This window comes from Pseudopodoces humilis, chromosome 2, assembly GCF_049639895.1.
Source record: "Pseudopodoces humilis isolate 2021_Gansu_Grassland_sample_001 chromosome 2, ASM4963989v1, whole genome shotgun sequence".
Taxonomy (NCBI): domain Eukaryota; kingdom Metazoa; phylum Chordata; class Aves; order Passeriformes; family Paridae; genus Pseudopodoces; species Pseudopodoces humilis.
Genome location: NC_142201.1, coordinates 114,145,507 through 114,157,567, shown reverse-complemented (window position 1 = coordinate 114,157,567; position 12,061 = coordinate 114,145,507). Strand labels below are relative to the sequence as shown.

Sequence of the window (12,061 nt, the reverse complement as noted above, 5' to 3'; positions counted from 1 at the left end):
CTCAGTCATGAAGCAATTTCCTTCTTTAGAAGGAAATTCCTTCTTTGCTTTCAGGAAGCAATGTCCTTCTTTAGAAATACTGGCTACAATGTTTTCTGGATATTGATCACTGATCAATCTGCAGAACAATTGGAATTACACGGTGAAGCAAGGACAGAGCTACAGACTCACTTTTCTCTCAATTTCCAGAACAATTGCTGTAGTTACCTCGTAGTTTAAGAAATCAACATCCACAGCAAACATTAACCGAATAAAAAAATCTGGGAGGTCTTACAGGCTTTAAGTCTGAGATTTTGCCACACCCAGGGTTTAGCAGCTGGGTAAAACCAGAATGGAGGTCAGAGCCTTGTGCCTGTAAATCAGGGGTTTTGCCAGGAAGGGGAGGGAGAATTTGCCTTGTGAGTGCCAGGAACAGGAGAGCAGCAAGGACCAGGACAGGGAGTGGGACAAGAGGAGAGGAAGGATGCCACCGAGCCCGGGTGGGCTTCTGCACTTGCCTCTTTGATGAGGTTCATGAACCTGGGCCCGAAGCGCCAGGGCTTGTGGCGGTGGCACTGCAGGGAGCTGACGGTCATCTGGGCGGCTCTCTGGGAGGCCACTGCCACCATGTACACGGCGTCGTACATCAGCGCTGCCTCCGTCTGCGGAAACACAGCCCTGCCTTAGCACCCGCTGCCAGCCCTGCCCGTGCTCCTCACGGGGAAAAGCCTCTCCTGGGCCCTCCACGCAGCCCTGAGGAGCGGCAAAATCCAGCCCTTCACATTAATTTTGGGGTGTTTTCAGCAATTTCACCGGGTAGCTACGGGGAGATGGAGGTCAGGGGTTCCAGGCAGGCTGGAGAGGGCTTTTAAGAAGTGCCAGGTGTATGAGCCGCTCTTCTCATGGCACTTGTGGGATTGTTTCCTTCCCAACAGGTCAGGCTGGCCCTGCTTTCCAGGGAAGCCAATCCCACAGATCACCTGGAAGACATCCCACTGCCCAGGTATCTGCTGCCTCCAAGGGCCTGCTGCCCTCGAGGATCCAGGCTTTTTTGTGCAGTGGTGTCCTAGATAGAGGGGATGTGTCCTTTGGAGGCGTGTTTTGGGAAGATTAAGTTGGACTCACGCATCTAACTTCCCACCACAACCCTTGGATCCTTGAATACTACCCCACAGATTCAGATACCAGAATTACTGGGTGCTGTTTGTGCACCTGTGCTTCCTTTGAGAGTGGGTTTGTGAGTTTAAAGGCACGGCCTCCAACTGAGATCACACACTCTGTCCCACTTTGTCTCCTCAGGAAAGTCTCACCTTCACCTGCACTGGCCTTCAGTGCTCTCACAGTGAGGTGGGAATGGCTGCTCTCCCTTAACGATGCTGCACAAATTGCCTTTCAGGTAAACCTAATGAATAATTAAGCAGGGGCCTGGGGAAAAAAAGGCAGTAATTCTGCAGTTGTGAAACTGGACTCCTTTATAGGAACTACAGAGCTGATCAGTTTTCTATTTCTTTTCCATGCAATTCCTCTGGGAAATTAATACATTTGATTCTTTGTCTGTGCCGTTTACTTGAGTAAATTACAACACCATCGGTGTTATCAGTATTGGAGGGGCTTGCTCAAATGTATCTGAATTTAAGAACTAATCTTAAGATAGTGAAGAAAAAGAATTGGTCTTGATGTGCTTGTCAGAATCAGCCCAAAATAATGCTCCACAATGGGAGCAAATTGTGAGATCAGAAAACATTGTGAGTGATGAGTCAAGCAGGAGGAGACAATACCAGCTGTTCTCACAACAGGCAGTTTTTCCAAGCACACTCAGGGAATCAAGGGCCGACCCCAAATCCCTCAAAATTGACGGAAATATTCCCATCAATGTCAGCAGAGCTCAGTTTTTGCACTGGACTGGGCCCTCAGGATTGGGTTTTACTGGCTCTGCCTGTGTCTCAGGCCCAGAGACCCTGGGAGGAGATGCTCGGTGAGAATCTCCTCTGCCCCCACTCTGTCCTGTGTGGAAGTGCCGATGCTTTGCCCTGGCCACACGGTGTGTCCCCAGTGTCTTCAGCACTGCCAGGCCTGGCTGCTCAGTCCTGTCCTTGTGCCCCTTGTCACTTGTCCCTCCTTCATGCAGCAGCGGGAAGCCCGTGTCACCTGCCTTGGCTTGTCACCTCCCCTCACTGTGGCTCTCTTTAGGGTCTCAGGGTGCAACAAGTCACCTCATTTCCCAAAGTCCATCACCTCACCCCGATTTCTGTGCTTTTATGTCAGGAGAAACAGACTCAGAGTCAGTCCTGGAACTTGTTTTTCTGATTTTTGTGTGCTGCTTAAAGCACTGCAAAGGAAGCCAGAGATCTCATTAGGCCAGCCCTGCCTCTGGGTGCAGTTTGGGCATCCAGCAGGACATGAACTCAGAACTGTGTTGCGTGTGCCCTGCTGACTTCCCACAGGCTGCTTTCAGGGCAAACAGCAGAGCATGAAGCAGAAGGGCTAAGTCCGGAGTTAGTAACAAGATGTACAGTCCTGATCTCCGTGCTCTGTGCCGCCTGTCGCAGCCTTTTGTCAAGTGAAGCGCAGCAGTGGAGCAGCTCTCCATCGAACATCAGAACTGGAACCTGCTGGGAATACTGAAATGATCCCAGCAAGGAGGGAGAGGCTTCCCCCGGTGCTGTGCTGAGCATCGAGAGCACTGAGATTATGAAGGTGCAAAGGAGAGGACAAGAGTCAGGGACGCCAAGGAGAGCAGAAGGGTGGTGAGAACTTTGCTTTTCCCAGTGTTGTATTTGTTTGATTTCTGTGCAAATTCCCATCAGGAATTCCCAGGGGCAGCTTTCTCCCTGCTTTGGGAATGAGTGAGCGCAGTGCCACTGCCCAAAGCAGCACCAGCGTGTGCAGTGCCAGGGAAAGCGCACTTAATGCATTTCTCCTCAGGATGTTAAGACATTTCCAAATTTTCCCTGCAATCATCTGCAATAAAGTCTATTTCTTATCGCTGCGAGCTCCGCTCAGTCCATGAGATACATTATCTCATGCTGCAAAGAGATGGCAACCCTTCACCCTGCCAAACTGAAGGGAGTCATGCTGTCCATGTAATTGCTCCTTTCCTTTCCTACTTGGGGGAGTGCAGAGGGGGAATCCTGGTTCCCTGGCTCGATGATACCGTGAGTCTATCTTTAAGTTTCTGTAGAGATGGAAGTGAAGTGAAAGGGCACTTTACCCATTTACAAATGCTGCTCCCTTCCCCCAGGTGTGGAATCTGCCCCTGTGGGTTATAAATCCCTCACTGCTCGGGAAGCTCCATTTCCTGGTGCGTTTCCCGCGGTGGGAAAAGTGAGGCAGCATTTCTGTTTTCTGGGGTGAAGGAAGGATGGCACCTTCATGGATCGCTTACCGTCATGGTGCCATCGCGGAGCCCCGACTCGGGCCTGGGCGGCGCCTGCAGCCGCTCCATGGACCACTTGTCCACCACCGACGACACGTGCGGGTTCTCGATGTTGAGCAGCCGAAAGCCCGTCATGTTCACCCCGCTGTACCTGTAGGGCTCCAGGTCCAGTGCAAACAGGTCCTAAAGCATCAGCAAGAACACAGACAAAACCATTGGTAGAGGAAATTGTGGGGCTTTGCCCCTGTGCCCACCATGGCTTGGGTTTGAAACCTGACCGAGCCCAGGCTGCGTGAGATGGGTGACGTAGCACACATCTGCTTCTGGGAATGAGAAGATCAGTTCCCCACGGCAGAACTGCTTTGCAAGCAACCTGCACATTTTAATTTCCAGCAGTGCTGCAGCTCTGACAGGCCGACATGAGGAATTAGCTGGCCAGCGTCAAGCTTCCTTCTGAGCTTGGGGGAGGAAAATTCCGAGAGACGCGGCGAGCACTGCTCTTTGGCTGCTCAGGAATCCCATTTTCCCCTGCCTGCCTCCCCAGGCACCTCTGCCAGGCTGTGGGATGGATATGTCAGTGCATGCAGGCTCCATGTGCTCTGACATTTACAGGGCAGGAAAAGAATGGGCATTTGGGGTGACTGAACCATGTGGGAACCTCCCGAGCTCTGCTTGTACCATCAAAGAAAACATAGGGGTTTGCTTCTAATATAAAATTTCCTGAGTGCTTTCATCCATTTGTGATTTGGTGGTTTTATAAGTAAATGAAACAATTAAACAGTGATGAAGCAGCAGTGCCCACAGTGCAAAGCCATTGGTTCTTTATTTTGTTCCACTCTGGTCCATCTGTATTGATGGTTTCCTGTTAACCAGCATAGTGCAATTAATTTTCACTGCATTAAAGCATTAGCTGGCCCCAGAAATGAGGCCAAACAGCTTTCTTGAGAAATTGTGTGTCCTGATATTCCTAAGGACCATTAGCACCCATTCTCCAGGGGTTTCCTTGACAAATGGCAACAAATATCTCCTAGAAAAAGGGGAAACAGAGGAAATTCCCCCCCAGATGTTCATGGTGTTCCTTACCAGTGTTGTAAAAAAGTAGTGGTAGTATTCTGTCATCATTCCCATGGAGAGAATCTGTGAAAGAGATGGAAAGGTGAAGGTACTTTACTCTGAAAGCTCCCAGCATGCTGCAGTGCCCTTGAAAAGCAAGGGTTAAACACATCACAGGGCATGAGAGCTTGATTGCAATAAACCCTACATTTTTCTTTAGGAGCCAAAAATATCCTGTTGTATTTAAATGATGTTTTTATCACCTCTGCTCAGGAAAGAGATTAAAGATTGCAAAACTTCCAGGACAAGAAAAATTACTAGAGATAACAAGATGCTGAATTTGGAAACATTTTAGTCAGCAGTCTGGAAGTGTCAAAAAGGAATTTATTAGCAGGCAACACAGTTTGTAGGGAGAAGTGTTTTAGGGGCAGGTTTTTGTATTCTGCTGCCAGGTGAGAACGGGACCCTGGTGAGGGCTCAGGGTAGAGGAAAACAAAAAAAAGGAAGTTTCTCTAAGTGCCTTTTATTCCCCTGGGGAACGTGGGCCAGCAGGAGGGTGCCAAAACAGCTGGGATGGAAGAAACTTTGGGCTGCATTGGTCTTCTGGAGGTCTTCTCTTTAGATAGACACTGCTGGCCACCTCGGGCAGAGGAGGACGAGGTTTTCCTTCCCAGCCCTTGCGCTGCAGGACAGTTCCTGATGAATGTGCTTTAGTCCCTCAGCCCTCCCCAAAATCAGTGGGAATGCTTACAAAAATCACTGGGAATGCTTACAAAATCACTGGGAATGCTTACAGAATCAGTGGCAGTGCTTTCATACCCCCGAGGATGTGTGGGTACCAACTGGCTGCTCCACAGCCTCCCTGCAGCTTTCCTCCACTTGTCCTCACATCCCCACATGATCTCGCCAGGATGGGAGAATTCTGCCCTCTCTGGGATCTTGTGAGGAGGAATTATAAACTGGGAATCTGCTGAGGAATTCATTGCCACCACAGAAACACAAACCAAGGTTAACTCCTGCTCAGTCCTGACCCCAGCAATGTAAGGATCTGTTATTAACACCCTTTTAGGACAGTTTTCGGAGTGCCTACATAGCTGTTTGAAAGGCAGGGAGGAAAAGTGGGATTTGGCTGGCCAAAATTCCCTTTCCTAGCAGAAGCCTCTGAACATCAGTTGAGTGATTTGCTATGGCAATTCCTCACATAAACAAAAAAAAAGGAAAGAAAAAGCAAGGGAGAAAGAAACCCCTGAACTTTCTGAGCTGCAGCAGATAATAAAACCAGCTCAGTGTTAATCACCAGCAACTGATCCTTTTCCAGCCACTAAAAGTCAACCAGAAGGCAACTATTTCATTGAAATGCTCCACTGGATTTACACATCAAAATTGCCTTTTTTATTTCTGGTTTTATTAATCCTCTTCTATTCTGTTTCTTGGAGCGCTTTTATTACCTGTAGAATAAGCTGGAGGCCGCTGTTCCTTCCCTGTTTATGCACAGATAACAATACAGGGCTGCAGCCAGGGGAACTTTTGTGTGCTGTGCTTCCCAGCTGACCTGGCTGGACTCAGTCCCCCGCCCTGGAGCCTGGATTTCTGTGGTTTTGCAAAGGAGATGCCAAATTAGTGGGATTTTTATGGTGCAGATCTCCTTTGAGCTGAAACTGCTCTGAAACATCCCAGTTGTGAGCCTGGGGGGCTCAGAGCAGCTGCCAGGTTAAAGAAATGTGGTCTGAGCCCAGAGATGCCCAAACACCTTTGGTCCATTGCAGGATGTCTGCAGTCAGTCCACGGTGGTGCTTTAGGGTGAAAGCAAGTTCTCGTCACTTTACACAGGGATCCAAATGCCCAGACTGAAGTTTGGATTTTCCAGCTTGGATTGCAGCCTGAGACAGGAGAACTGAGAGGTCCCTGACACGAGGCAGCCAGACAAGGGAGAGCCAAGGGCAGCCTGCGTGTCTGGGAAGCATCTCCCAGCTTTTGCTGCTGCAGCTGCAGTGCTGAAGGTAAGAAGAGACCCGAGGAGAGCAGCCTGACAGGAGGGTTTGCCTCTGAAAGCTCCCTGGATGGGAGATTTTAGGAGAATATTGATCAATGTCTGTGAACAGAGCTGGCAGGATGCACATGGAGCTGGGGATGGTCATGATTGCAGAAGTCATGCTGCAGGTTTGTTCTTTAAAATAAAAGCACCCCAAGACAAGGCACAAAAAATGCCCAAATAAACAAGCAAAAGCCCAAAATCCACCAACAAACAGAAACAAAGCACCTGAACAGAACAGCCTTAACTGGCTGTCCTCCCCTCTCTCAGTCATTGAGGATGACATTTAGCTATCAGCTATTTAGCACTTTGGCATGCCTGTGACATGTGCATTAGATACTAAACAAGGGCTTTTTATTCGTGGATCAAACAGGCTTTGCAATAACAATTTAAGGGAAATATGGCTGCTAAGCAAAATTCACACTGAAGGACGGTTTAATGCTCTGATGCAGGAAAATAGGAGATGGAATCAAGTCAGAGCAAAAGCAAGAGGAATGCTGAGAATCATGCTGGACATCCCAAAGCATCAATAACTCCCAAGCCTTAATTCCCTGGATGCTCCTGTCAATGTAAATAAGAGTTTCCAGGGCTCCTCTGCTGAGTGTTTGCAGCACAGCAGACACAGGAAAGCAGCTCCCAGCAGCTCCCAGGAGCAGGGCAATAAAAGCCTGCTTGGACCAAGGGTGGATTTCAGGCTGGGACACCCCTGAAGCAGCTGGCAAAGCTTCCCAGAGAGCAAGTAACCTGAAAGAGAGAAGCAGCCCGGGAGAGAGAGGGAAAGGCAACATCTCTGAGTGCTCGCCCACAGGAAACTGGGATGAGGTTTCACTGCACATTGCTATTTAAATAACTTTGCATGTAATTATGTAAATAATTATGCACCTGATACAAATGTCCTATTTAAATAATAAAAGCTTTTACTTACAGTGGAATTCAGATTAATGTAATCTAGGGAAATCAGCCTCAAATATTCTTGTACATCTCCTGCCCAGCCTTCCCTGTATAACATTTGTTCTTCAGCCAAACTCAGATATGGTTGGACAATGGGAGATAAAGACACTTCCATCTCTAATTATCCATTCCAGATCAGGAGCCTGGTCCTTGTCCTTTGCAGCTGTGCACTTTCAGCTGTGGGTCGTGAACCACGAAATGAATCCAAAAAAGTATCAGTGGCCAAATTATATATGGCGAGCTGACAGAGACTGGATAAAAATACTCTCTCTTATGTCTGAAAATCTCTTTTGGGTGCTCTGTTCCTGGCTTGAATCACATCCCAGCTCTAACTTGCATTTGTTCAACTTGTAAAATCTCCCTGCCTCATTTAGATCCATTGTCAGTCTGCCTTCGAGGCGGGCTGGAAATGGAATGATGGGCAAGTGCGTTAGCAGGAACTGCACCGAATCCTGTGCTGGCTTTCACTCTGCATTTCCCTCTCTCGAGCTATTATTTCATTTCATGGCCATTAAATGCATTGTATTTCCCAATTAATTAGCCTCACTGTTTTCTAAAGCCAGTCCCTCCCTGCTGCTCAGCCACACGGGGGCACCTGGGGGATCTGCCACTGCTTCTTCTCCCGTGGAAGTGGGAGCAGAGCTAATCCTGCCTTTTCATAGCAGGGAGTGAGCTCCAGCCTACCTGCCAGGTTCCTCGAAGGAGCACAGTCAGGAGCTGAAGTTTTCTATTCTCACATCTATTACTGTACCAGGAATGTACTCCATGGTGACACCTGGTTTTTCAACCTTCTGGAGGAACTGAATTAATGATTCTTTTCGTTGTCTGTCACATCATCTCTACAAGATGCTCTGTGAGAGCCTCAAACCTGATTAAATATACAGTACACTTCCTCAAATGTATTTTGGGGGTGTGAAGGAGTAGGTAATTTAAGGTTAGCAGGGATGTACTTTGTGAGGGGTGAGTTTGCCTAGCAGTAAAATCTGTGTTCACTCCTGGTGTGTTAGGACAAACTGAGGGTTAAGCTAAACAACTCAACCTCATACAAAAGGCAGTATCAGACTGAACAGTGTGCAGGATAAATTGCAGGATTTGTGCATAAAACAGATGGCACTTTGCAAGAGCAGTATTTCATTTACCTGGGGAGTGCTTGCCTAATGCAGACAGAACACCAGCCCTCTGTCCACCAAATATTCCAGGTAAATGCCATAACCAGCAAAGGAGCCTTCTTGGGCTGCTCAGGGACTGAGGACATCCAGGCTCTGAGTGTGTCAGAGAGAAGGGGAAATGTGGGAATTCAGAAAATAGCTTGTTCAGCTGTGTGCAGGCTCTGTGTTTTGGTTGAATTAGGTTATTGATTCACCTGTTCTTGTTGTGCACACAAGGAAGTGTGGCTTCACGGGGTTTTAGTGGAAGCCATAAATAAGCAGAAATTAGAGAAGAAATCTGTCTTTTGTGGTGTTTTTTAAAGCAGAGACTGGAGGAGGTGAGTGGAGAGGTGCACACACCGCCAGCACAGCTCCAGCAGAGTTCTGGGCTAATCCTGCTCCCAGAGGAGCTTTTGGGCACCTCCCTCCCTGGGTAACAAGCAGTGCCACAGCTGGTGTCCCCTCCCTGCTCCATGGGCTACCAAACACCTACTACCTCACCTAAAAACAGTGAACAGACAAGAAAGAGCTGCTCTGGGGACAGCTTTAGGTGACCTTGAGTCCTGCTCCTGTTAGAAATCTTACATAATTTAACAATAACACCTGTTTTTCCTGTGATGGCTACTGGAGTGTTTGCAAAGCCAAAAATATTCTCTACTGATGTCACAGAGTTTCCCTGAAATGATTTCTCCAGTGTTTGATATCTTGCTTCCAGCCAGGGTAAAATGACAGAGGGGTTTGTGAGTGCAGGGATGGGGAGGTGAACCAGGGCTCTTCCTGTAACCTGCAATCAGGGGAGCCCCACAGCAATTCGGAGCCCTCCACGCCTGCACATTTCACAGCTGTCTCTGGCAGGGAGGGACTCAACCCCCGAGTTATTGCTGCCAGCATCCACACCCAGCCACAGAACTGGCTCACAGAAAAGCCATTTTCCCTTTCTTTCCAGCCTGTATTTATGTTGTTTCCTCTCCCACAGCACTGACCCATAGGTGTACCTCTCTCAATCTTCCTGTTATCTCCCACACTGTCATTCCCTCTCCTTTCCCCAGTTCTTCAGGCACTGGAGAGCATTATCTGTATCTGCAGCCCGTCGCTTCTCTGGCTGATCCATATCCCACACAAACTTTTCTGCTGCTTTGCCCTGCTTTAGTGCATCTTTCAGCACTCCCTCCTCTTCTTTTGACACTTGGGTTTTGTTTTTGGGTTTTTTTCCATCCTTAGCCTGGCATATTGGAAGCTTTGTGCCTCCTGCAGTGTGCCAGACATCTGCACCTTCATCTTGCTGGTCCTTCAAAATCTGTGTTGTCAACTTAACTCTTCCCCCACAGATCTCCTTTTGGAGCAGCCAAAAGTGGGGATGCTTTTGGGCAGCCCTGCAAGGAGCAGACTGGGGGGACAGCCCACTCCCCCTGCCCAAACAGTGCCCTACAGTGCCCTCCCCATCCCTGAAGCTCAAAGCATTCACAGCCAGGAAATCCTAACATGTGCTGCAGGGCAGCATTCCTGAGAGCAGGAAACCTCACCCTACAAGCTCACAGGAATTGTGTGCTGCAGCTGATTCTGCAAGTCCCAGCTTTCTCCAACCTGGAGAGGAAGAGTCCAGGCTCCACACAGGAATGCAGTAACTTGTCTTACCAACTTTGGCACGAGAAGCTGCTCTGCAGAACCTCAGTATTTCAGTAAAACATTCTGGGATGGGAACAGAAAGGGACTTTTATGGGCATTTAGTTAGTGGAAGCTCTCTGGTGCTCTGTTGTGATCAGGGTATCGCATCAGCTTGATTGGCAGGAGAAATAACAACTCATCCCTCATCCCTGCAGGTGCAGCAAGAAGGGATCTGCCCTCAAAATGTATGGAGCTATTTTCTGCAGGCCAACACTGTGCTTTAGACTTTGATTGTCAAGGAATATACAGCAAGTGACACCAGTAAATTCTGATTCCCACCACTCCCTGTGTGCCCCTGGGAATGTGCCAGCTCATTAATGTCAGGCTGTGTTTGTCCTTGCCTGCTGTGACTGCCCAAATCTCACACTTGGGCTGGGCCAGCCCTCGCACAACAACCTCTCTCATTGCTTTAAAAGATAGTTTTTTCTTCTGATTCTGCCCCCCCCCCCCCTTTTTTTTGTTTTTAATGAGAAAGAAATAAAAACTCTGTTGATTAAACCAGGACAAGCTGAAGCCCACGAAGTGATGTTGTCCCTAGTCAGGCAGCACCTGGAATGTCAGAAAGAAAAGCCTTTTTGCTCCTGTGGGACACACATGGGGCTCTCTGGGCATGTCAGGGGCTCTGTGGCTCCTTTTGTTGTCACTTCTGTCCCTGCATTCACAACCCCCTGGCCCAGGCCTTTGGGTTTAGTGCTCCCAGGAAGTGGAATCAGAGAGGATTTCAGGGTACAAGGCTGAGGTGGAGCTCTGCCTCCCCGTCCCTGGTACCTGTTTGAGGATTTCTGCCGCCGTCTCGTGCGAGCAATCGAATATCACATAGAACTCCTTGCCCTTCTTCATTTCCTTCAGCAGAGGCCTGGCATCCTTGTTCCCAGAAGGCAGCTGGCGGATTTTGATTTTAATGTTGTATCTGGAAGGGGCTTTGATGAGCTCCTGCAGGCGAATGAGACCTGAAAAATTACAGGCAAGGACACAATCACCAGCCTGTGCCACAAGGATTTATTGTCAGTTAAACAGGGTTTCTCACACTCCACTCTCCCTAAGGATAATTGCTAGTTCCATATTTGCCAGTTTCCTAACTAATATTATTAAAGCCTTTCATTCCCATATTTATACTTGGCTTCAACATCTAAATATTTTGAAAGGTGTTTTTAACTGGTTGACTACAGGATATATTTGCATTGATATAATACAATATAAACATATTGTAGTATGTTTAAATTGAGATATAAAAAGCAAATAAGGCTTCTTCTTGTGCAGCTCATTATTATTCCAATATCAAACAGCAAGAAGATAAAACTGAGGAAACCTCTAACTTTCCTGCCTGATGTCACTCAGCAGCTGTAAAATCTTATAGAAGCTTTTGAGATGCAGCTATGTCCTCAAACACAGGTGATTTCTCAGAGCTGGTGTTCAGCTGGAACAGCTTTACATGCCTTAGCTGGAGTCAGTGGAGCTCAGCCAGTGCCTTGTCCAAGTGTTTAAACACAGTGCAGTTCCACTGGCTAAATCAGCACTCCTGTGCCATTTGCACTGCCTCCAAAACCGAGAGAAGATAGTTAAGAGCTCTTTGAGGTGTGTGATTACAGCCTCTCATTATCCATGAATGCAATTCTCCCACAAAAAATTCCTGATCTCCTGCCGAGGGGAAGGAAAAGGCTGCCTTAAAAACATGCATAGAGAGAGAGAGAGAACACAGGCAAGGAGCACTTCTCAAACAAAAATCAAACAAATTATTAAAATGAAGGAGCTCCTGCTGCTCCTGCTGGGAGTGGGGATAATATTTGTGTGGGGTGTGAACGTGGTTGAGTGGCACATCGAAGGCAAGACAAAGCTCCCTCTTCCCTGCCAGGTTCT

At 48.1% G+C, this 12,061-nt stretch overlaps 1 protein-coding gene across 4 annotated transcripts in view; it reads right to left on the bottom strand.

Moving 5' to 3' along the window:
- GRIK1 (glutamate ionotropic receptor kainate type subunit 1) overlaps positions 1 to 12,061 on the bottom strand; it is a 118,359-nt gene that overhangs the window by 36,385 nt on the left and 69,913 nt on the right. For all 4 annotated transcript variants that reach the window (XM_088069017.1, XM_014253494.2, XM_088069018.1 and 1 more), the window contains exons 4-7: positions 10,973 to 11,154; positions 4,439 to 4,492; positions 3,365 to 3,538; positions 498 to 641 (exon numbers count right to left, since the gene is read on the bottom strand). In XM_088069017.1, coding sequence (XP_087925143.1) covers positions 498 to 641; positions 3,365 to 3,538; positions 4,439 to 4,492; positions 10,973 to 11,154 — 554 coding nt within the window. The remainder of the gene's footprint in view (positions 1 to 497; positions 642 to 3,364; positions 3,539 to 4,438; positions 4,493 to 10,972; positions 11,155 to 12,061) is intronic.